The sequence below is a fragment of the Microtus oregoni genome, unplaced genomic scaffold (genome assembly GCF_018167655.1).
Source record: "Microtus oregoni isolate MIOR12 unplaced genomic scaffold, Mior012 000002F_ref0000024, whole genome shotgun sequence".
Classification (NCBI taxonomy): Eukaryota; Metazoa; Chordata; class Mammalia; order Rodentia; family Cricetidae; genus Microtus; species Microtus oregoni.
In genome coordinates this window covers 29805282-29830047 of record NW_024543061.1, presented here as the reverse complement: position 1 = coordinate 29830047, position 24766 = coordinate 29805282, and the positions used below count along the sequence as shown (strand labels likewise).

The following is a 24766-nucleotide window of genomic DNA, read 5'->3' as shown; positions in this document are numbered from 1 at the left end:
CCACCGCAAACGTTTCAGTCAGGACTTGGCTGTATGGAACCTAATTCCCAGCGCTCCAGATGCACAGCAAAAAGTCTCTCTCTGACTTGGCAAACAGCACTGAAATCAGAGACCCCCTCCAAAACGCCAATTCCAGTGTTCCATCTCACCCCGTCCCCTCCACACAGCCTTTGCTCCAGCCTAACAGGATCCTTATCCTGAAGATCTGGAGCAGCCAGGCTTGTCTCGGTTTCTTCATCTCTCCTATTTCTCTAGTTCCACAGAACCCGGGGAAGAGGCCTTCCCGAAACGCAGTTCCGAGGCCCACACCGAGCCGCCAGCCACGGCCTTCTCCGACCGTCCTCAAAGGCAGGAGCTTAAGCATCCTCAAAGGCAGTCCAGGACACCCGGCACAGGCGGCATGCTGTGCGGATTCCACAGCTGTTCTGAATCACGGATCGCACAGTAGCAGAGGCCTACAGGCTACCGGCATGCCACCATTGGCAATGAAGGCCACAGACGTGGAAAGCCGAATCGTCAGCTCCGTCCGGCCACAAAGTGAACCGTCCATAAACTACATGGTTGGAGTGTCCGACTTCCGAACGAGTCTGCGCAGCTGCACACGCCCAGTTCCGGTGTGCCCAACAGCCATCTTCCCGACAACCCCTCCGCTCCCACTGCACGCCGGGAGTTGTGGTCTTGGAGCTGGCTGCGCGGCAGGCGCGCGTGGCAGGAAGCGGAAGCGGCCGGTGGCCCATCCCCGGCCCCGCCTCGCCGCGCCGCTCGCCGCCGGGCTATCACTGACGTGTCTCTCGGCTGGGGAAACGCTCTCCGGAGCTAGCAGAGTCGACTCACTCGAAGTGAAGTGCAGCCGAAGCTGGGCGTGGAGTCGGATCAGCCGCCGCCATGGCGAGTGAGTCCCTTGGGGCCACCCTGCGCAGCCGGGATGCGTCTCCTTACCCTGCTCAGGCGCCCGCCGGCCGTGCTGCCCGATCCCGGCGGAACGCGGCCTTCCCCGATACCCCTAGTCCCTGCGGCCCCAGACCGAACCCTCTAAGTCTCCGCGCCCCCACTCCCGGCTCCCACTCGTGCCGGGCTCCCCCAGGTGCCCACAGATTACTCTCTAACTGTTTCTCTTTCTGTTTTTTCCGTCAAAGTCAAATTTCTGGAAGTTATCAAGCCATTCTGTGTCATCCTGCCGGAAATTCAGAAGCCAGAGAGAAAGGTAAGTTCCTGAGGTGGTGGTGAAAGAAGCTTTGAGAAAGTGGGCGCTGGAAGTTTACAGTTGAATTAAAGATGGCCTCAGCACACGGAATGGAAACTGCCCCTCTGGAGTGTAGCTGTATGTACTGGTGTACTCAGGGGAGCTGTCGAAAGGTGACCTGGTTATGTGGGAATTCCAACGAAACCATCTTGTTTCATTTGGAGTATCTTGAGTAGATAGATGGTAACAAAGCCTTGGATTTGCATGGTCCAAAACTGGGTCTGAGAAGTGATTGAATAAGACCTCAGATAGGATCCCAGATTGACTTACCCTTCCTCCCTTCGCCTCCAGCAGAGCAACTCATGGGGTGTTTCTTCCGTCTAGGAGGTGATTTTAGTATCCAGTTTCCAAATGAAAAACCCAGTCATGGAATCGATTTGAACGTGTTTTTATTTTTATTTTTTTATGTAAACTGCCTTAGCATTGAGGGTAAATGCAGTAGATGAAGTTCGCGGCCATTGACAGCAGGTGCATCAGAGCGAAGAAAGAGAGAATCTCCGTGGCTGTCAGCTTCAGCCCAGGAATAAATGGTCCTAATGTGAGATTGCCCAAATGAAGGAAAGTCCAGGTCTCTTGGTTACAGAAAAGGGTAAAGCCACTTTGAGTCCCTAGGTTCGGACTGTGGCATACTTTCACATAGGGCATCTGTAGTTGGCATTCACTTGGATACTTAGTATCTACTTGTAATAATTTTTTACTGAAGGTGGTTTCATACAAATGCCTTGTAGTACCCTAGCTGTCTTTGACAGGTTGATGTGCAAAGGTTTTCCTGCTCCACCTCAGTGCAAAGAATCTGGCTCTAGGGCCAAGAAGCCCAAGTCCCACCCTTCCGTAATCCTGTGACCTTGGCCTGGCAGAACTAGGGAAATGGGAATTTTGGATAGGGTAGAACTGTGGCCCAGGTAGGGAGTAAGTCTGATGGAGGACTGGAAGTTGCCTTGAGGGTGTGGAAAGGATTCCTGACAAAAGGAATGTATGATTTATTTCCCAGTGAAGACAAAACGTTTCTGTGCTTAGATGGTAGGTTGTTAGATGCAGTTCTTACTGATTTTAAATGGAAAGGCTAAAAGAAGTGCAGGGAAGAGGAATAAGATGGCCAGGCAGATTGGAAATGACCTTGGCAGTAAGGGCTGGAGTGTGGCTTGGGGCCTTTGTATTAGAGGGTGAATCATGGTACTACGTGAGAGGGGTTTGGGGCTATTTCAAAGGCAGAAGATTCGAGACTTGGGTGAAAAGCTTTTGACGTTTTACTCTTAAATGACCAGGAGAAGAGGCTTACTTATTTAAAATAGTCTTGAAAATTCGTCTCCTTTTTTCTAACAGATTCATTGCATGGGCTGGGGAAGTGGCTAGTGATGGACATGAGGCCTGTGTCTGGTGTCTGTCACCACGATAGCTACTGGATGTGCACATTCATTACAAGCTTGTCTTTCTGGGTCATGGGAAGTGCTGTTGTTTCCCCCTCGTTAGGCACCAAATTCTTGGTGTGGTAGGATAGGATGGCAGATAGAAAAGGCAGATGTTCTTGGGAGATGGAAGAGGAATGTGAGCCCCCCAGCTGCCTCTGCAGGGTTTGAGCTTTGAATTCACCCCACCCATGTTTGGGTGCATTGCTGTGTCTTTCTGGGAATGACTGCATGCAGAGGATCAGACAGCCAGCACACGGAGTCAGTGCTTGTTGGGGCTACTCTCGGCATTTCTCTCACTTAATATCATTAGTCTTTAGCTGTCTGATTTTTATTGTTGTTTGTTTGTTTTTGTTTGGGGGGTTTGTTCTTTCTATGCAGGATTTGTCTGTAGATTTGGTGCCTGTCCTGGAACTAGCTCTTGTAGACCAGGCTGACTTTGGACTCACAGAGATCCTCCTGCCTCTGCCTCCCAAGTGCTAGAATTAAAGGTGTGCACCACATCCGCTCAGCTAGTCTTTAGGTGTCTGTTAAACCTGTCTGTAGCCAGTCTTGATGTGGGATGTCCTTCTGTATATGTGTTGTTTTTATTGAATAGTTAATAAAGTTGTTTCGGCCAATGGCTTAGCAGAGTAAAAACAGGTGGGAAATCCGAACAGAGATACATATAGAGGGAGGTGATCTGGGCAGCCGGGAAATGAACAAGTGGTCTCTGTTTACAGAGTCTGGTAGTGAGGTCAGGCATTCCTGGTTAAGACCCTGAAGAGATCTCTCTATGTAGTGACAGTGGTTTCTTGAACAAGAGGAACCTAGAGGTTTCTAACCAGGCTAGAGAGTAAAATGATCTTTGTTGACTGTTTAACTTAGTTTATTTCTTATGTTGTGACAACATTCCTGACCACAGCAGTGTAATGAAGGATTGTGTTTGGGCTTCCTATCCAAGGGTACAGCTCATCGTGACAAGGAAGGCATGACAGCAGAAACTTAAAGCACACTGGTCACATTATGTCCCCTGTCAGGAAGCAGAGGAAGGTGAAGGCCGGTGCTCAGCTCACTTTCTCCTTTTTATTCAGTCCTGGACTCCAGCCCATGGATTGGTGCCACCCACATTTAAGATGGATCTTCCTACTTGATTTAACTCAGTCCAGAAACTTTTCCATACTCACATCCAGACGTTTGTTTCCATAATGGTTCTGAATCCCATGAAGTTGACAATTAAGGTTAACCATCACACTTACATACCCAGGAAGGAGTGAGCAAAAACTGATGCTGCTGTGTTTTAGTGAGCAGGTTACATACCAGCTTTTCCTGTCATGTGTCCCCAGTCCCCGTGTTAATTACAGGCTTTACTCTTGATTCACAGTCTCAAGTTTTCTTTTTGTTAGTTAATTTGTTTGTTTTTAAGACAGTGTTTCCCAGCAGCTGTGGAGCCTGTCCTGGAACTCGCTCTGTAGACTATAATGGCCTTGAACTCACGGAGATTTGCCTACCTCTGCCTCCAGAGTGCTGAGATTAAAGGCTTACGCCTCCAGCGCCTGGCAGTCCCAAGTGTTTTAAAGGAGTTCAGAGTCAGGAGACTGTTAAGTGTACTGTGGGAAAGTGGCTGCTATGCCGGGAAGTTTGTCTGTTTTGCAAGTCACTTTGGCTGCAGTGTTCATCATCTTGAATCTCAGCTGTTACTGTGAATGGTGATGAGCAATAGTGTTGGGCTCAGACTCACCTAAGGATTTGGGGCAGATTAAACTTCCCTGATCACTGCTCATTGTCACATAAAGATAATCTGTGCGTTGGGAGGATTATCGGGGGCGAAGATCCACAGGGGTCTTTGCATCACATTTTGGACAGAGAAAACACATGATGTACACTACTTAGTGCTATGGTATGTTTGGTACACATTTGACCCGCCTCTGATAAATGGGGCACGAGATCTTGTTTGGATCCATCTGCACTCATTTACCTGTGGAATAACTTGCTTTCATGCCTTCCTTTCCAGATTCAGTTTAAGGAGAAAGTGTTGTGGACAGCTATTACCCTCTTCATCTTCTTAGTATGCTGCCAGGTAAGCTCTGCGCTGGTGTTGGTAGGGGTGACTGGGCTGGGAACACCTGTGTGATACCTGCTTTCGCCCGTTTGCAGATTCCCTTGTTTGGCATCATGTCTTCAGACTCTGCTGACCCTTTCTACTGGATGCGAGTGATTCTAGCCTCCAACAGAGGTAGGACCCTGCTCACTCTGCCTTCCCCTGCACACTGGATATGAAGAGCCTGCTTTACTTACAGGCTTGGCTTTATATGGAGCTCAGAAAGTTCATGAAGGTGCATAGCTTGGAAATAGAGGATGTTGGTGTGGAAAAGTCATGCAGCATTTGCTGATGAATGCATCCTGTTGGGTCTGAATGCAATGCAGAACCTGTAATGACAAGATAAGACTGCATTGTAAAACATTGTTTAAAACATGGAAAAACTAGAATACTTTTAAATACCTAAAGTGATAACATTCTCTAGAAGGCATAATTTGTTCCTCAGCTGAATTCTTTTCATATCTATATATTACAATGTGTCTAAAAAAATAGTTTGTAAGCCCTGCAAAATACCTATGTGCACAGTGAGGATTTTGAATACGTGTTGATACTGCATTTGATTAACTCATTTAAAAAATATATTCCACATTAAATTGGAAATCAGAAGTCCAACTGGTTTTAGCATAATGGGAGGGGGCAGTTCATTCACAACCAGATACAGTTGTAGCAGCCCCTTTCCAGACTCTGGGAATGATTTGAATCTTATCCTTTCTTACTAACTGATGAGGAGACCAGCCTCTCTTATCTCCGTGAGGCCAGGGTCAGTCTGGTGCTGAGTTGAAGTGCAGCAGTCTGTTTGGATAGCATGACTTCGTGCACAGAGGAAGATGCTTTCCGGCAGGGTAGACTGCATTAAGCTGTGCTCTAATTGGTATTTGGAGGTGGTTCTGTTAGTTGAACGCTTTTGACCTTGTGTTGGAGTACCCCAGTGTTGCTCACTGTATTTAGCTGTGTTTGTTTTCCTGAGCTAAAGTTGCTGTGTCTTGCCTTCTTCCCTCAAGGTACCTTGATGGAGCTGGGCATCTCTCCTATTGTCACCTCCGGCCTTATCATGCAGCTCTTAGCTGGTGCCAAGATAATTGAAGTTGGGGATACCCCAAAAGACCGAGCTCTCTTCAATGGAGCCCAAAAGTGTAAGAAAGATCATACATAATGTTCTAATTTCCATGGTTGAGGATGAGAATTTGCTGTGAAGCTTCTGGGATTAAAGCCATTGTGCTCTGTGCCCTGCTCTCCTTACTGCCCCTCTGCATGCACCCCATGACCTGCACTAGGGAGAGGCAGAGCAGGAGCTCACCCCTTTACTGTGCAGTTTGCACTCATACATCAGAGCTCATTGAACATATGACGGGCTGCTGTACCTGCTGCTTCATTATTTGTCAGGTGTTTTTCTTGTGTGTGCGAAGGGGGCTTAAGTGGGGAGAGGGCACGCCTCTGTCCTATGTTCCTTACTAACTTGTGAAGTGAAGAAAGACGGTCGTCCTGCAGGCTTCGTTTTCCATCTGGAAAGGGTGGTAGTGTGATCATACAAGTGATGGGCGTTACTGGTAACTATGGCTAGCCACCTGCATCAGTGTCCTACTTCTGAACTGGAGTAGGTTATTCAGGAAAAGTTTTTAAACTTTTTTCTGCCTTAAGAATTTGGAGTTTTGGGCTGGGTTTGTAGCTCAGTGGTAGAGCACTTGTACCATGCCCAAATCCCTGGGTTTGATTACTGATACTGAGGGGGGGAAATCTTTTAAATAATGCAGGGTTACTGAGCAGCTTTTTTTGTTTTAAGTTTTTACAATTTTTTTCATGTGCATGTGCCACTGTGTTTGAGTGTGTGTGTGTGTAGGTCAGAGAACAACTTGGCAAGCGTGATTCTCCTTTGAATGTGTCGGTTCCGGGCATCATACTCAAATCATCCAACTTGGCAGCAAGTGTCTTAGCTACTGAGCTGTTTTGCTGACCCTGTTTGTTTAGTTTGGTTGGTTTGATTTTATTTATTTATTTTTTAGTGTGTTTGTGTGCATGTGTGACATGTGTCTGTGTAGAAAGGAGTCAGGATAGCTTTGTGGGGTTGGTTCTCTCTTTTCTCCTTTATGTAGATTCTGAGGGTGGAACTCAGGTCATCGGGCTTGCATGGCAAGTAAATATCAGCATAGACATCTTGGCTACCAGTCCCTGAACAGTTTTTTTTAAATTTCAAGTAGGGACTATACAAGGCAGACTCTTGAAAATTTAAACTGAAATTTAAATGCTCACTCTTGGAAAAATAATTACCATGCCTAGAAACAAAATAATAATAATATTCAAGAAACAGTCTGCAAAGGAAGTGGGGCCGGAATATAAACTTAGTGCAGCAGGATTGGTTTTATCCCAAGGTCTTCTGTGCTCTGGATGTGGATCTGAGTGGTAAGCTTAGACCCCGCCTCCTTGTACAAGGCTCAGCATAGAGGTCTCCGGATCCCAGCTACCTGCAGTGCACCTGGTGCTTCAGGGGTGCCGGCACTGGCACTGCGTTTTGTCTCTGATTGTGCCTGGGTTTCAGCTGCCTTTCCTAAGACCACTTTTGCCGTGCTTCTGCCCTTCCTCCATCACTAAGCAGGAGGTGAGACTGGGAAGCCGCTGTGCTTTTGTTGAGAGCACCTGTGTTAGTTGTCTCACAAATGGACAGTGTGACTGTTGATTCCTCCTCCAGCTCCTTGGCAGCAGTGTCGGCACCGTGCTTTTTCTTCCCAGTGGTGGGCATTCAGGTGTTCTTTAACCATTTCTTATGTTGTGTACTGTCCTCTTTGAGAACACAGTTCTCTTGATTTCTAGTGTTTGGCATGATCATTACTATCGGTCAGTCCATTGTGTACGTGATGACGGGCATGTACGGGGACCCCTCGGAGATGGGTGCTGGAATCTGCCTGCTGATCACCATTCAGGTAATTGTTACGCTTCCCCCCTCCCCAGTATCTGAAATACCAAATCGTGCTGTGTCTCAAAGACGCTGGAGGTTGTGGGTTTGCCCTTCTTAATCCACCAGAGGAAGACGGAGACTCTCGCTAACTCAGCTTTCTGTTCTTAAACTCAAGAACCCAATTACTGAGGAAGAGAGTCACGTCCATCGGGAGCAGTAACATCTATTTGGGTTCTTTAATCTCTTTCTTGCTTTCACAGCTCTTTGTTGCTGGCTTAATTGTCCTACTTTTGGATGAACTCCTGCAGAAAGGATACGGCTTGGGTTCTGGCATCTCCCTCTTCATTGCTACCAATATCTGTGAGACCATTGTGTGGAAGGCTTTCAGCCCCACCACTGTCAACACTGGCCGAGGTAAGGACCCCGGGAGCTCATGCTGTAGTTTAGCAGAGGTTCTGTCTGGTAGGCACAAGCTCCTGGCTTTTCTGTGCATCCACTATGTTTTAAAATATAGGTAAGGTTATGCTCATGGCAATACCCAGCATAGATTTTTCATTTGCCTCATCGTGGTTGGCATACTAGATATGAGGGAGGTCTGGCCTCACTTCTCAGCTCAGTAAGGACTGCATTATATAGTAGGTGCTTTGTTTTTTAACCTCTTTCTTGGATAGACATCAAGTCATGTCCATTTTGTTGACAATGAAATTGTACACATTCTCACCTTTATGTATTTTGGACGATTCCTGTGAATCATTTTGGAAACAAACAAAAAACCCAACTAGAACTATTAAACAAAAGCATTTGATCACACTTGCCCTTGGGCTCAGATCCTGGCTGTAGGTGATGTGAGCACATTCCCCTATAGCTGATCTGGGCCATCATGTAGTGAAGGGATCATGACACATAAGTAATTCCAACACTCCAGATGCTGAGGCAGGAGAATCTGAGAATTTGAGGATTTGAGGTGAGCCTGCACTATGTAGCGAGGCCATGCTCTCACAAAATGAAAAGCTGAGAATGTAGCTCAGTGGTAGAAGTTCGTGCATGGTTTGATACCTGGCACCACAGAGAAAGGAAACAAAGAGACCACACGATCTTGGCTCGTAGTAGGTACAGATCAAATATTAGTATGCTGTGGCGTATCCATTAAGAAAGAGTGCCCTGGAAACGGGAATGTTTCTAACCAGAATATGTGAAAACAGGGGAAGCCTTATTTTAAGACATAATAGGAAAAGAGACTTTTGTCCCTAAATGTGTTATTTATTTAGAAGTCTTATGAAAAATATTTGTGCATGTTTTCATAAAATTGAATGCAGAGGCAGTTTCTGCCTCCAGAGACCATATAACCCTGTACATCTAATGAACAAAAGCTGACTTCTAATGAAGTTAAAGGCACATTGGGAGAGACTGGGACAAGGAAAGGCAGGACTTGTCAGACTAGGATATGGAGAGGCGGCAGGTGAAGGTGCAGTTGGATTCCACTACTTAGACCACATGGTCAGGGATTCCTGCAGTAGAAATGATAGCAGGGTGGGGTGGTCAGTCCAGGCTCAGGAACCAGCGGAGGCGGGTATTGCATTCTGGAGCTGGACAGAGTCTAGCAAAACACTGCTGAAGAAGTGTCATGGCAGCCTTGAGCAGACAGGATGTGAGAGCATGGATTGTTAGGGAAGATGTGGGAGATGGGGCTGAGGTGGAAAACCAAGAAGTCACTGGAGGAGTCTCCATTGCCAGGCCTGGTGGAAATGTAATCGGGAAGATGGTTTGATTTCCTGGCTGCCAGTGTGGGATGAGCTATACCAGGGAACCAAGGGTGATAGCATTAGTAAGGTACAAGAAGTATACAGAGGGCACAGGAGTAGCCAGAAGGGCTACTCCAGCTTGGCTAGCTCACCACTGCTGCTTCCTTGAGCAGGGCAAAAGTCTAGGACCGGGGATTAGTGTGGATAGCTGCACGGTGTGCCACAGAGGTGGTGCTAAGTGTGTGGAAATGCACTAGTTCCCAGAAATTTGCCAGATACAACAGTAATTCTAAAAATTACTGGGACCTAATCCTGGCATTGTTGGCTCCGCTGTGGGTCACCATGACGAAAATAAGGAAGAGCCACAGGGAAAGGTATTACAGAGTTGTTGAGTAGTCTTGAAAGACATGCAAGAAGCAACCAACATTCTAGCCATAAATAAAGGACATTGAGCCTATAATTCATGTTCCTAGAGAAGCTAAATAAGGTGAATCCAAAGACAAACACATAGGCATCCTCAGGAATATTAACCTTCATCAGGCGATGAAAGGAGACAGAGACAGAGACCCACACGGGAGCACCGGACAGAAATCTCAAGGTCCAAATCAGGAGCAGAAGGAGACGGAGCACGAGCAAGGAACTCAGGACCACGAGGGGTGCACCCACACACTAAGACAATGGGGATGTTCTATTGGGATCTCACCAAGGCCAGCTGGCCTAGGTCTGAAAAAGCATGGGATAAATCCGGACTAGCTGAACATAGCGGACAATGAGGAATACTGAGAATTCAAGAACAATTGCAGTGGGTTTTTGATCCTACTGCAGGTACTGGCTTTGTGGGAGCCTAGGCAGTTTGAATGCTCACCTTACGAGACCTGGATAGAGGTGGGCAGTCCTTGGGCTTCCCACAGGTCAGGGAACCCTGATTGCTCTTCGAGCAGATGAGGGGGGGGGACTTGATCGGGGGAGGGGGAGGGAAATGGGAAGCGGTTGTGGGGACGAGGCAGAAATCCTTAATAAATAAATAAATTAAAAAAAAAAAAAGAAGCAACCAACAGTGCTGAGGTTTGCAAGCTGGAACAGGACAAAAGCAGAGCGCTTGGTGGGGAGCTTAGAAAGGCTGCTGGGGATAAGTACAAGCACTCCCTTCTTCCCCTGGCCTGCCTGGACCACCTTCTCTGTTAGATAAGAGGCTTGTCCTGGCTGCAGCTCCCATATCCCTGAATACTGAATAGGAGATAGACCACAGCTGAAAGGTAGGAGGGTGTCCTACTAGCCAATTCCAGCCAGCTTAAATTAACCCATTTCTATTAATTTATGTGCTGCCCCGAAGCTCATTTACCTACATCATCTATGAACTTCCCATGTTGCATCTTCCGCATCTGGCTCACAGCTCTTTGTGATTCCGCCTGCCTTCTTCCCATCATTCTTAGTCTGTTTCTCTCACCTAACCTTTTCTTGCCTGTCCATTGGCCAGCCAGCTCTTTATTAATCCTTGAGAGTAATACGTATTTACAGTATACAAAGACTATTCAACAACATTGGGCTTCCTCTAGTCTCCCCTTTCCCTACAGATATTTGAGACCCTTTTTCTGCTCCTTTCACCTTTCAGGAACCCGTCTGTTGGCAAGCCTGCTATTGGGCATAACTTGTGGAAGGGTAAAGACTGATCTCAGGCCATACATCCATGGTCTTCCTCCTAGTAGTATTATTGGTGTTTGGAACTGCGAGCCCAAACTTTCCCAACTCTCGTCCACTGTGGGCAGCCCTCATAAATGCTCTTATTGCCCTGATTATAGATCAGGACTTGGCCTTTTCTAGGCAACATGTGTCATGAATGTGTTTAAATTGGTGGCTGCCCTTCCACATGTCTGGTAACCTAAGAACTGAGAGCAACCAGCTCATCTTGAAGAAAACAGCCCGTGCTGTAGTTTGCTTCTCTGAACTCCTTCACTTTCCACTCAGTCTTGGTCATTCAGAAACTGAGAGGCAAGGTGAGCCGCTCTTTATCCTCCACCACCTTTTGTTCCATTCTGCCCGCAGGGATGGAATTCGAAGGCGCCATCATTGCTCTGTTCCACCTGTTAGCCACCCGCACAGACAAGGTCCGAGCCCTTCGAGAAGCGTTCTATCGCCAAAATCTCCCTAACCTCATGAACCTGATTGCCACCATCTTTGTCTTTGCTGTTGTCATCTATTTCCAGGTATGTTCAAAGTCAGCTAAGTAGGTCTGCCTTGTACAGAGTCCAGCTCAGACCCACATTGTCCTTCCACCTCGTGTTCTCAGGTTGATGTTTCTGAGTAGGACACCTGAACTTCTAGCTGTCTTCTTTTAATTGTACTCACCTTCATACTTAATGGGATTTTTGTATTTGAGGGTTTGTTTCTGAGACGGGGTCTGTCTAGCCCTGGCTGGCCTCAAACTCACTATGTAGATCAGCTATTTTTAAGCTCACATAGATCATCTTTCCCTGCTTCCCAGGTGTTGGGATCAAAGGCTTATGCCACCATGCCCAGCATTCTTTGCAGTATTTTGATATTCACTAAAGAAGTTGCAGCAGTTAGCTAGGTGTGATGGCTCATTTGGGTGGGTAGTACAGAAGACCAAGAGTTCTAGGGCAGTGTGGTGTATGTAGTGCAATCCTGTTTAAAACAAACAAGGCTGGTGAGATGGCTCAGGATATACAGGTGATTGTTGCTAAGCTTAGTGACCTAAGTTCAGTTCCCAGGACCCACATGGCAAGAACCAACTTCCGTATGCTGTCCTTTGATCTCCACTTACACACTGGCGTGCATGCGTCCCCACGGGCACACACACATATTTAAATACAACCAAAAGAAGGGGACAACACTTGAAAGACACTTGTTTGTGATAAGGAATACTTTTCTAAGGCCAGGCAACTCAACAGTGACTCTTGCTGATCCCAGCCAGCTGCCCACTTAGTAACAAGTCAGTCTTCCAGGGCAGGGTGAGTAAGAGTTTGCATCTTCTGTCTGTTGTCCTAACCTAGTGTCCTGGGCACTGGGTTTGTGACAGAAGAAGATTGATGCTCTGGGATCCAGGGTTTCCGAGGGGTGGGTGGTATTGTAGGAGAGCTTAGCTTTTGTTGATGATCACATCGTGGATGATCACTGCCTGAGAACCATTAACAGGATTTGGAGCTGGTGGTTTTTATGTCGGCCTTTTTGTATAGGAAGAAAAGGGCATGTGTCCTCGGACACCATCACAACTGATAGCCCAGTGGCAGAACTGACACCCAGGGCCACCTGACTTTCTTAGCCACACTGGGGACTCTAGGCAGAATAGAACAGTAAAAGGGTGTGTTGTGTTTTCCCTGTAGGGCTTCCGAGTGGACCTTCCCATCAAGTCGGCGCGTTACCGAGGCCAGTACAACACCTATCCCATCAAGCTCTTCTATACCTCCAACATCCCCATCATTCTGCAGTCTGCTCTGGTGTCCAACTTGTATGTCATCTCCCAGATGCTGTCAGCCCGCTTCAGTGGCAACCTGCTGGTTAGCCTGTTGGGCACTTGGTCGGTGAGTGTCACTGGGTGAGTTAAGGATTGTTTGTACTAGCGCAGCTAGTTGTGGTCCTTTGTGGCAGGATGTCTTAACTGAGGACTAAATATTTCACTCAAAGGTGAAATTTCTTTATTGCCTTATACAGATGCAGTTCAGTGAGATTGCCTGTAGGCATGCTTATGACCCCGCAAGGCATCTGCTCAGAGCTTCTTGACTCCGTGCTGTGCCATGTTTGAAGCAGCATCCAGAGAACTTCTGTAGTTAGACTTTCCTTTGGGCCACCAGCTCACAAATAACGACATGGAAACTTATTAATTATGAAAGCTTGGTCTTAGCTTAGGCTTGTTTTTAATTAGCTCTTATAACTTCTCCATTTTTATTAAACTACATTCTATACTGCCCCTCCTGCTTCCTCCATGTCTCCCCACGTCTGTCAAGTGCCTAAATTCCTCCTCCTTTCTCTCTCTGTCTGGAAGTCCTGTACTCCTGCCTAGCTCCTGGCCGTTCAGCCTTTTATTACACCACTCACAGCAGTGCACCTTCCCACGGTGTGCAAATAGCCCATAGCAGACTTCTGTCTTACTCCTAGGACACGTCATCTGGGGGCCCAGCTCGTGCTTATCCAGTTGGTGGCCTGTGTTACTACCTGTCTCCTCCGGAATCATTTGGCTCAGTGCTGGAGGACCCTGTCCATGCTGTTGTGTATATTGTATTCATGCTGGGATCCTGTGCATTCTTTTCTAAAACATGGATTGAAGTTTCGGGTTCTTCTGCCAAAGACGTAAGTCTAAGTTGACATTCCTAATAGAGACAGGTGACCTATTGAGACAGCTGTTGACATCCAGGGAGTTCCACTTGTTACCACTTTATAAGTAGTGGTTACTTATAACCATTCTAAGTTAAGGATCTAAGGATCGCTCTAAGTGCTCCATCCTGCAGAGGGACCATCCTTTTTGGTGGTTCTGTATGGGAAGCCCTGAGGGCAACAGACGGAGATTGAGAGTTGGCTCTGAGTGTTGAACCTGAGGCTAAACTAGAAAGGGAGACCTCTGTGTGAATGAATGCATTGCTACAGGTTAAAAGTCCTCCGTGAAGACTGAAGGGCTGGGGAGGCAGGGGGACATCTGTAACAGGTTAGTTCCACTGTGAAGCACCCCTCTCCCCCGGCATCTGGCTCATGTGCTTGTATTTGGGTCATGTAGGTTGCAAAGCAGCTGAAGGAGCAGCAGATGGTGATGAGGGGCCACAGAGAGACTTCCATGGTTCATGAGCTCAACCGGTAAGTATGGTCACTAGCCCTGAACACTAGAGGTACCAGAATAGCCCTATACAACCCTGTCCACCATAGACAGCGCAAGAGCGGAAAAGGAAGCACACAGCCAGGGTGTTGAAATGGTGGTGGGGGCGGTGGTGGTGACTGAGCTGACTTAGGCTGGATGGGCCTGAGTGTGCCTAGAGCAAGCTGAAAGCATCCTCAGAGTGAGTGGGGCCTGGCACAGATTAAACAAGGTACCAGCAAGAGCTGGCCTGACAGGAGTGGTTAGTGTTCAGAGGCCAGAGACTGCCAGACTCAGCCACGGTGATGGAGGAATGTAGCGGTGACCTTAGGGAGAGAGGGAGAGGAGAGACTGGAGCTCCAGGAGCAGCAGGGGACCCTGTGAAAACCTCTCCGAAGGCAGAAAGTGGCTGGTGCTTTCCAGCCACTCTGTCACAGTCTATCGCCGTGGTTGGCTCTTCTGCACTCACGCAGATCACCCAGTTGCTTCACAGAAAGGGCAAGTGCTCCTACGAAGCTGCCTGACCTTACTCTAGGAGGCTGCCACAGGAACGCCAGAATTACAAGGTTCCTGCCAGTTTCTGAGCCAGAGGCAGCACAGCTTTTCACTGCAGTCCATAACTACTAAGGCCCCTGACTGGGAGAAGCACAGCAGCCCCAGCAGAGATTCCTGATACTTGTGCCTCCTGGCACATCTGTGGAGTTTTCAGCTTCCGAGTAGCAGAAGAACGGAGATAAAGTGTCTTATGTTCTTTCACTATGTAAAATCTAGTGTGGCATCAGCCATGTTTGCATTTGTGCTGGTCACATTCCCAGAATCCATGTGGCCAGCTTAATGGGCCTATTGGGCTTTCTGGCTCAGTAGGCAACACAGAACTGTTTGTCTGTCTGCAGGTACATCCCCACAGCCGCAGCCTTTGGTGGGCTGTGCATTGGGGCCCTCTCAGTCTTGGCTGACTTCCTGGGTGCTATTGGGTCTGGAACTGGAATCCTGCTGGCAGTCACCATCATCTACCAGTACTTTGAGATCTTCGTCAAGGAGCAGAGCGAGGTGGGCAGCATGGGAGCCCTTCTCTTCTGAGCCTTGTGTGCCCATGGACCAGGGTGAGGGCTCCAGAACTGCCTGGAAAGGGTGCTCTTACCACTGGAGCATGCTACCGTGGCATAGGGACTTTTAAATTTTTTTATTAATTTTTTTTTTAATTTCATATCTTTTCATTCCACTGTGTAAAGTGCTAGGAAATTTCCAGTTTGAAATTTTGCTTTTTATTCTGGCATTGGCAAAAAGAAAAACAGTAGAAGTGAATTGTTAGCTAATGACCAGAGGATGTGGTAACCGATTGTTCCCAAGTATCCGATGTAATTTTTATTTAAACCTTTGCACTACTCAGTGCCTGGCAGCTGCAAGGGTCCCAACTGCCCCCAGGCAGTCTGTGGCCCTGGTTGAAGGAAGCACAAACTAGGAGATGTCTCCATCTCATGTGGGCCGCAGAAAATAGCTGCAAACAGATGTGTTTTCTGGGGACCTGCTTGTAGGGGACTTCACGAGATTAACTCTCGGGGTGAGGACATCTGGCTTAGGACTCTGTACGATGCCATCAATCTGTAAAGCAGGTTTCATAGGACAGAGCTGCTACTGGAGGAATAAGTGCCCCGGAAGCTGGCCCGCCTACTACCCTGCTTATGCTCTGGGTGGTGCAGCTGAGCATGCAGACGGTGAACAACAGCAAGATCTGCCTGCCTACCATTGTCCGCAAGGCGGGGACTCCAGGCTCTTTCTGGAGCCTAGCCATACTAGATAGCTGGGTACATATAAAGGGCTTCATGCTTGCCCTTCCTTGGTTCCCTCTAGAAAGGGAGCTCCTATGGTGTCTTCCTCCTGAAAATTTCCTGTTCCAGTTTTTAGAATCTTTTTTAGAATTTGTTAGGACCAAATGTAGACTGGCTCAGGACCTATAGGAAAATACACCAGGGTTTGGATCTCTTAGGGAAGTTGCTCAGAATCCTGTCTGGAGTTAAGGTATCTGGGGTGACAGGTGACATGGACGTGGGGGTTAGGAGCTCAGGCCTGTAAGAGAGGCCCCCAGACAGACAGTGCCTAGCAGCAAGGGTGCAAGGGTGCAGTTTGAGATCAGAGCAAGTCGAGATTGTCAGCTTACCTTAAGACACAGGAAGGTCCAAGTTGTTCCCACAAGGGGGCAGGAGCCCTGGGGGATGTGGCCACAGCCTGCCAGCTACACCTGAGTCCTTCTCACCTCTGGAAGTAGCAAATGCCTCCCTGACCCAGGGTTCCTAGGGACCCTTGCTGCTGTGCTTGCCAGAAAATGGCAGTCAAGGGACAGTTAATTACTTGCCCCTACACAGGTCAGCAGCAGGGCCAGATCCTATGCTCACAGCCCAGGACTCACCATATCACACGTGGCCTTGTCTAGACCCAGTCCTGAGCAGAGGAGCCTGGTGCCCTCCCAGTCCACAGGGTCTTCCCACTGCCCCTCCTCTGCCACTGCCACAGAGCAGAAGGGCCTCCCACCTACACTATGGACTCCACAGCTTCTGGCAGGCAGGTGCAGAGTCCCCAACTCTGGGCTGTGCTGGGGAACCCACAGCCTCATCTGCTGCAGCCGTCAGCTGGGCCTAGTAGCCTGTGGTTGATGGTCACCATTTGTGGGTGAGTGGGGATGACCTGGCTTCCAAGGACTGTCACTGTGGACACCAAAATGGCTTAACTGAGATACAGTGAAAAAGTGACAAATAAACCGACTTTTTACAAGCTGTCTCGTCATCCTTGCTAACTGCCACTGAGAGCAGAGGACTTGTTCAGGGTGTTGGCAGTGAGCCAGGGTTACCAGTGGACTAGTGATACCTTCCAGGAGCGGCTCTGCCAAGTACTGCCTGCCACTCCTGGGAAGCATGGAGCTGGAGCAGTGGAATCCTGTGCACCAGTTGGGGTGAGGCTGTGGCTTCCAGGACAACAGTGTACACCTGGGTCCCAAAGGGTACTGGAGTGAGCTGCCCAAGCCAGGTAGGTGGCACAAGTTGGTGGGCACCTATAGCTCTAATTGTCCAGGCCCAGAGCACAGTTGCTTATAGGGAGGCTTGGGCTAGCTGAAGTTGCCCTGGCACTAGACCTGCAGCCAAAGTAGAGTATGTTCTTGGTGCTGGCCAGAGCCTGATGGGGACAGGTGACCTGGGTGGTAAACCTGGGAACTGATCTGCCAGAAGCTTCCGGTTTACATATCCATGCAGGTGACAGGGCAGTTCTCGGGCAGGACTGGGGGAGGGGGCTGGCTCCCTGCATATGCTGCTCCACAGCTTTGGAACACTTCTCTGCTCCCCTAGGATTGCTTGGTGGGCAGGTATGAGCCTGACTGCAGAAGCCTGGCCTCAGCATCACTGCTTAAGACTGCTCAGATGCAGGTGGACAGCCAGCTGTGCCCTGCACTCACCTGCCTGCCAAGCACAGCTGAAGCCTAAGCCAGAAACATGGCTGGAGGTGGTGGGGCTCAGGCAGCAGGTAAATGTTGGCTTCTAGAAAACCTCCCACTCTAGAGAGAGACTGATCCTCTTGCTGCCTGGGGACTTGAGAGTACATCTGCCAGAACCAGCCTGTCTGCGGGAGTCAGCAGAGCCCTGGTTACAGCAGCACTTTGGCCTAACATGCCAGACTTGGCTTATGCCCGAGGCTCCCTTCCTACTGCTTGGCTGCTGGTGTCCTCCAGGCACCTCTGTGGATACCTAGTTGGGATGACAGAGGGTTCAGGTCTACTGATTTGACAGCCCCTAGCATCACCTGGGAAAGGAACTCTTGCGCAAAAGATTATTTAGATGAGGTTCACTTAGGCGTACCTGTGAGGTATTTTCTTCATTAGGTTGAGGTAGGAAGGCCCACCCTAAATGAGGGCACCACCATCTCACTGGCTAGAGATGGACTGACAAGAGAAAGCTGGCTAAGCATGTGGATGACTGGATGCAGTGTGACCAACTGCCCCAATGTCCCTACCATAGTGGACTAAGCAAGAGTGAACCCTTTTGCTGCAATGAGAAATAATGAACCAGGGTTCCTTGTGCTCCCTGTAGCCCTGTTACTATACTCTGTTCTTCCTACTGCCTCCCTGCAGCCCAGCCTGTCCTGGCTGGACTGGATGACAGCCTCAGGAGAGCCTAGGGAAGACCAAGGAGCCTCATCTCTGTTGTATGGGGTGGCTCAGGCCAGGCCCTGGGGAAGAGAATGCTTCCTAGTGATAAGAAAAACCCAGCCTGCACTTCAGCATTCACCAAGCTCTGGTCTCACCTGCTGCAGGAGCGCCATTGCTGGCAGCACCTGCATTATTGTGGCTGAAACCTGATCAACTCATCTGGTATTGCATCGTACCAGCTAATAGCCCTGTGGAGTAAATGGAATGGAAGCTGATTGCACCCTGTGAGCTCATATCCCAACAAGAACATTTCTGCAGTGTCTACTGAACCTGGCACCTATTTCCTGGCCTGCCTGACAGCCTCCTTCCTGTCATCCCTCAAAGCCCAACTCACACACAAGCTATCAGAGGGGCTGGGAGCCAGGCCTGATGGCACAGCTGTAATCCCAGTGTTCACACGGCTGAGGGGATCATGAGTTTGAGGCCACCCTTGACTACCGTCTCCACAGTGGTGTGGGGGTAGTGACAACAGCTTTGTCTTCCATAAAGGAACCAGGAGGACAGCCTGTACACTAGATCAGAAAAATGCCCAAGATACACTGTTGAGGAAAAACAAAAAGCAAGAATAGTGTCTATTATTGCTCATGGTTAGAGTAGGTAAGGAGGAGCCCAGTGTGGTAACACATGCCTTTAATCCCGTTGCTTCAGAAGTAGAGGCAGATGGGTTCCAGGTCAGTCTGGGCTACACTACACAGTGAGACCCTGTACCCACTCTTCACACACACACCACACTGGGGAGGGGGGCTAGCAATCCCTTCAGAACTAAATGTACATGACCTCTCCCAAGTCTTACATGCATGGGTGTGGTGGTTTGAAAGAAAATGGCTCTCAAAGGGAGTGGCACTATTAGGACATATGACCTTGTTGGAGGAAGTGTGTCACTGTGGGGGCAGGCTGGAGGTCTCTCTTTGTTCAAGCTTCTCCCAGTGTAACTGTCAGTGGACTTCCTGCTGTCTTCTGGTCAAGAGTTCTCAGCTCCCGCACTGTGTCTGCCTACACGCCTCCATGTTCCCCATCATGATGATAATGGACACACTCTGAAACTGTAAGCCACTACCACAATTAAATGTTTTCTTTATAAGGGTTGCTGTGGTCATAGTGTCTCTTCACAGCAAGAAAAACCTTAACTAAGACAATGGGAAATGGGAGAGCCCAAACAACCATGAGAAGTCACGTGATAAGTAGATGGTGTGATAGCCATATACTGCTCTGAATGAAAGGAGTCAACTCAAAAAGGACAAATGCAACCACAGCACTCATATGGGCGAGAAACAGCTTGTCCTAGGGTTTCTATTTGCTGCAAAGAGACACCATGACCACGGCAACTCTTATAAAGAATAACATTTAATTGAGGCGGTTGCTCAGTTTGAGGTTTAGTCCATTATTATGGTAGGGAGTGTGGCAGTGTGTAGACAGACATGGCGCTAGAAGAGTCTACATCTTGATAGGCAGGCAACAGGAAGTGGTCTGGCTCACTGGGTGTGGCTTGAGCATATATGATAGACCTCAAAGCCTGCCCCTACAGTGACACACTTCCTCCAACATGACTGCACCCACTCCAACAAGGCCACACCTCCCATTAGTACCACTCCCTTTGGGGGCATTTTCTTTCAAACCACCACACAGGTGTCCAAGACTCCTCCAAGGAAAGCTGCCCCCATCTTCAGGAGTTTGGCTGGACCTGCTGGATAAAGATCATCACAGATGGGCTTGTTGACTGTGACCTTCCCTTTTCCAAGGGCCCAGGGAAGCCCAGGGGACCCTCACCTGAGTACTCAACCACCCCGCCCAACAAGCTGTATATAATCTTGCCCTAATTATACCAATGTGGCCTTGGGAGCTCTGAGAGGCACTAGAGGACATAGGTGGGAAAGAAGGAAGGGGACTCTATCTGTCCAGTCATGGGAGGAGTTACATCCCTGCTGGGCACATCTTCAGTGTGGCTGCTTTAAGGTCACCTATACCCCTGCCTATGACCCTCTACCCTTTGCTCTATAAGACCAATAAATCCATGATCTTTGGTGGGATTTAGTTTGTCAGTGGGCCCTTAGGAAAAAGTGGGTAGACATCCTTTATTCTCCTCAAGGGAAGGGATTTTAGCAACAGCCCAATGCTGATTTGCCTTCATGTGGGTGAGGGAAGGGGGGAGGGTGCTCATGGACTTTCCTAGTGAATAACCTCCTTCATTGGGGTTAGGTAGATTTTCTTTGTCAGAGCTCACAATGGCCCACTCATGGCTTTGGGATTTTACTGTATGAACACAAGCAAATCTGGACCACTAGGCAAGGACTGAAATTCTTACATCCCTTGGGATGAGGGCACGAGGTCTGTCACGGTGAAATGCAAAGGGGACTGGACCTGGATGGAGAGTAGTACCTTCCTTCCCTAACCTCTCCCACCCACCTCTAGCTCACTAGGAAATAGGCTATGAGTGTTGAAATGGCTTGCACGGAGGGAACAGGAGGTAGAACACAGCATCATCGCACACTCCTTTAATACATTCTAAACTCTGCACCAATTCAGAATTATCACAAAATTATCCGTTCACAACCGTATCAGCATGCGGCACACTTTTATCCCAGTTTGAGGCCACCTGGTCTCCATGGAGAGTTCCAGGTCGGCCAAGCTTTCATAATGAGACCTTGCCTTAGACAGATAGATGGATGAATGATAGACAAATAGATGATAGACAGACAGACAGATAGACGGAATGTATGTTTCCTTTCAGACACTGAAAAATCCAAATTCTATGCTCTTCTGGCAACTGGTTCTCCCACAGGCTTCCTCTGTCCAGAGGCTGCATGCGCGGCCGCATGGGGGCGCTTTGGGCCGCGCCACTGAAGGTCCACAAGTCTCTGCAAGGCTCTGGGCCGCACCTCCCGCCCGTGTCCCCATTAATCACGCGTGCTGACGGCGCCGACCCGCATGCGGACGGCGTGACGGCGCCGGTGACGGCAGGTGACGGAGCGGGCAATCGGCGGGCGCGCATCGGCCCATCTTATCGCACCGGCCCAGCCTTCGCCCGCCGCGCGCCGCCCATTGATCGCGGGGGCCGGGGCCGAGGGTCAGCGCGGACGCTCGGCCTGACAGCCACATCCATCGCGCTGACGGCCGCACGCGCGCCTCGCCGGGCCATTAATCACTGTGCAGCGCCGACTGACGGGGAGGGCGACAGGGCCAGCGGGCGACTGCCAGCCCTGCCAGCCCGCATTTCCCACTGCCGGGTCCTGCCGCAGGTCACCGGCATCATCCCCAGGTCACTTATAACCTGGGATGGGAGGACAGTGGATACCCAAGGGAGAGCAGGCTTGTCTGGCTAAGTCTGGATCATACCATAGCTCCTTTCTAGGGGTTGTGGGGGGATGGGGGGCGCTTCTGGAAACTGGAGCGCAATCAGGACTGCATCCAAACACTGAGGGCTGGACCTAAGCTTGCGCCTGTTTCACAAACTCTGACCTCCTCTAGCAACAGGAGCCAAGGCATTATTCTTTGAACCCTGGTCACAGTGCCTATGGCCTCAGAGTTTCACACTTCAGCTTGGCTGCGGCTCCTCCCTCAAAGGCAGGGCCTTTTCAGACAGCGGCCCAACCAGGGCTGGCTCAGGGTCAGAAGACGGAGGTCTACAGGGTTTAACTCCCACCCTCTGCCTGCAACTCCATTTTCTTAGCCTAGGCTTGTTGACCCACCACTTTTTGGTGTGAAAAACAAGTTCCGTTTCTTCTTAAAACCCAAATATTCTCTGAATCAACCTAGGGTTGGAGGCACCCTAAAGAGGTGACATGCCTGCAAAGCTAAGCACAATGACTGGTCACTTGGGAGCCTGCACTGCACCTGGAATAAGGGGCAGAAGCTTCTACTCAGCCACCAAGTAGCTCAAGGGGAGGCTTCCAAGAGCCTGGCCCAGAACTGGGATAGTGGCCACCTCCTGTGACCAGCCCCCACCCTGCCTGACTTTAATATTACAACAATTTTTCAAGCTGGAGCTGAACTAGTGGGAAAAATGGGTCTGCTGTAATTGTTGTTAGATTGTGTGTCAGCCTGATAAGATGTAACAAATACTTCTCCCCACCAGGGTCTGCTGCCCGCCTGGGAATGGATGGAGAAACTTCTCTCAGTCTGCAAGGGATGGGCCATAAAAACTTCGCTTCTAAGATTAATGTAATAATCACAGGCCTTGCTGGGGGAAAGGGAGGAAAATTAAAATAACCAAACCTTGCCACCTAGCCAGACCATCTCCCTCCTATCAGAGCACGGTCCCCCTTCCTCAGGCACTGCCACAGCCCAGATGAGGGAGAAGTAGCAGGATCCATGGGCTGTGGCTAGGAAAAACAAGCTCACACCCCTAGTCCTCACTGAAAGCACTGGAGAACAGGTGCTGAGGGCTGTACAAGAATATCCCCAGCCCACCGCTACCGCATGCTTCTGTCTGATCAGCTGCTGTGAAGAGTTAGACTGAGTAGAGTCACCTGCCTCAGTCTACCCTGCAGCCTCGCCTGCTCAAGGTCAGATCCTCAACTATTGCTAGGTATGGAAGTCCAGGCATACAGTTCCCAGCTCAGACTGCAGCTAGGCTGAACGCAAATTCAGTTTCTGTCTCCAGCTATCTGGGCAGTCAATTAGCCTCAACACTGTGTCCTCATGAGGTCAAATGACGTCACACTGAGAATGCTGACATTTAGAATGCCAGCACTCAGGAAACAGAGGCAGGAGGATTGCCTCAAACTCAAAACCAGCCTGCTTTACATAGCAAAACTATCTCAAGACAAGGTACCCAATGTACAAACTAAGTACCCACAAGTCCACACTGATGGTTTTACTCAATAGGCAAGCAGTGACAGTCCTCTTGCAGACTCCCAGGGTAGCCCACAGCCCTCAAGTGTGGTCAGCACATAGTGACTTCACTCAAGAGTCCAGCATAGAACAGGGAGCATGCATGCACAAGGTCCTAGATGCGGCAGCCTTGTCCACATGCTGAGGGATCACAGTAAAGTGTTTATAGAAAGTAACTGCCAAGATGGGCTGCAGACTTGTGGCTCTGAATGCCCAACAGTCACCCTTGTCCAGGTCATCAGAACAGAGATGCCAAGGAATCTCACAGCCAAGAGCCTGAGAGGAGGATGAGGTGGAACATCCCTCTGCCCAACACTAACACATGTGCTGCCCTACTGCAGAGTGCTGTGTCCAGCAAGTCCCCGCACTGACGCCACAATAGCTACAAATCTAAACCGGTTCTCTAATTTCTGTGTATGTTATGCACAAATAACCTTGTTTAGTGCTGGAGATAGGACTTAGAGACTCCCCTATTAACTCCAGCTCCAGGGAATATGATGCTGTCTTTTGGCCTCCACAGGCACCTGCAAGTATGTGTGTGTGCACGCGTGAGCGCGCGCACACACACACACACACACACACACACACACACGAGCACACACACACACATCCAAACATAAACACCTAAAAAGAGAGGTATAATCAAAATAACCTACTTAGTTTTATTAGAAAACAAGCCAGGTAGGAAGGGTTCCTTCCAAGCAGTCATGGAGGTTTGATAACTTAGAAAGACTGTTTCCACACAGAGACAACAACGCTGCAAAGCATGCCTGACTCAAGGCCCTGTCCACGGTGTGGGGTCTGTCCTCTGGGTGCACCTCCCAACCCAATGTTACTTCATGTACTTGTCCTGCTGGTCAGCCAGAATCTTGGCAGAAGACTTGGCATCATAGAAGAGTTCACTGATCTCTTCCACATGCTCCTTCTCAATGCTGTCCTTCCCGTTGATCTTGGCCAGCAGGTTGGCTGGGGTCAGCAGCTGCACTGAATACCTACAGCAGACAGCACAGGAGTGAACAGGGGGCCACTGAAGGGAGCCCAGAGTCAGCAGGCAGCGTAGACACTGCTGGCACGGCTGCAACAGTCTAGCCGGAGTGAACCCGAGGAGAGGAAGCCAAGGAGGACTTCCACTGCCCATTACAACTGAGGTTGGGGACACCGGGGGACAAGTGCTCTTCTCACCCCTGCAAAGGAGGGGACTCCTTTGATGCCCACACACCCTGGCAGGGCGGACAGTGCCAACTTAGATGTGGACTGTTAGTTAACAAGCAGGGAAATCAACACAGGTAACCCAAAGTTCATGCTGGTCCAAGACATGGAAAGCCAATCTGCAAAAGTTCACTCAAACAGCTGCCAGTTTCTTCCTTCAGGAACAAGAGCACATACTCAAGGGACACAGGGAGGGCTCAGGGTCTGAAGAACTAGCTTCTCCAGACCCTGTCTTTGAGCTCTGGAAGAACAGACTGGAGAACACTGCACATGCACTGATTCCCTGGGCTGCCCACTGAGTTCCACGGTGGGCTTGCTGGAGACTGGGATCTAAAACTCATTTCTAGATCCTTGGCACTCAGCTCAGTGC

General features: G+C 49.3%; 2 protein-coding genes across 2 annotated transcripts in view; one reads left to right on the top strand and one right to left on the bottom strand.

The window, feature by feature from the left end:
* Nucleotides 1-732: 732 nt before the first annotated feature.
* On the top strand, nucleotides 733-16931 carry Sec61a1 (SEC61 translocon subunit alpha 1). Its single transcript, XM_041639538.1, has 12 exons — nucleotides 733-892; nucleotides 1137-1204; nucleotides 4643-4708; nucleotides 4786-4864; nucleotides 5731-5862; nucleotides 7535-7644; nucleotides 7880-8033; nucleotides 11405-11565; nucleotides 12703-12900; nucleotides 13475-13666; nucleotides 14088-14164; nucleotides 15056-16931. The coding sequence occupies exons 1-12, from the start codon at nucleotides 886-888 to the stop codon at nucleotides 15240-15242; spliced, it is 1431 nt and encodes a 476-aa protein (XP_041495472.1). The 5' UTR covers nucleotides 733-885; the 3' UTR covers nucleotides 15243-16931.
* Nucleotides 16932-23824: 6893 nt separating this feature from the next.
* Nucleotides 23825-24766, bottom strand: part of Ruvbl1 (RuvB like AAA ATPase 1) — a 36924-nt gene continuing 35982 nt past the window's right edge. The window contains exon 11 of the mRNA XM_041638818.1: nucleotides 23825-24179. Coding sequence (XP_041494752.1) covers nucleotides 24020-24179 — 160 coding nt within the window. The 3' untranslated portion in view covers nucleotides 23825-24019. The remainder of the gene's footprint in view (nucleotides 24180-24766) is intronic.

What these genes read in the sequence shown, in the direction of transcription:
- Sec61a1 (XM_041639538.1), top strand. An exon ending in CTGTTGTCATCTATTTCCAG is followed by an intron (nt 11,566 to 12,702) that starts GTATGTTCAAAG and finishes TTTTCCCTGTAG; the next exon opens with GGCTTCCGAGTGGACCTTCC. An exon ending in GCCTGTTGGGCACTTGGTCG is followed by an intron (nt 12,901 to 13,474) that starts GTGAGTGTCACT and finishes TCTTACTCCTAG; the next exon opens with GACACGTCATCTGGGGGCCC.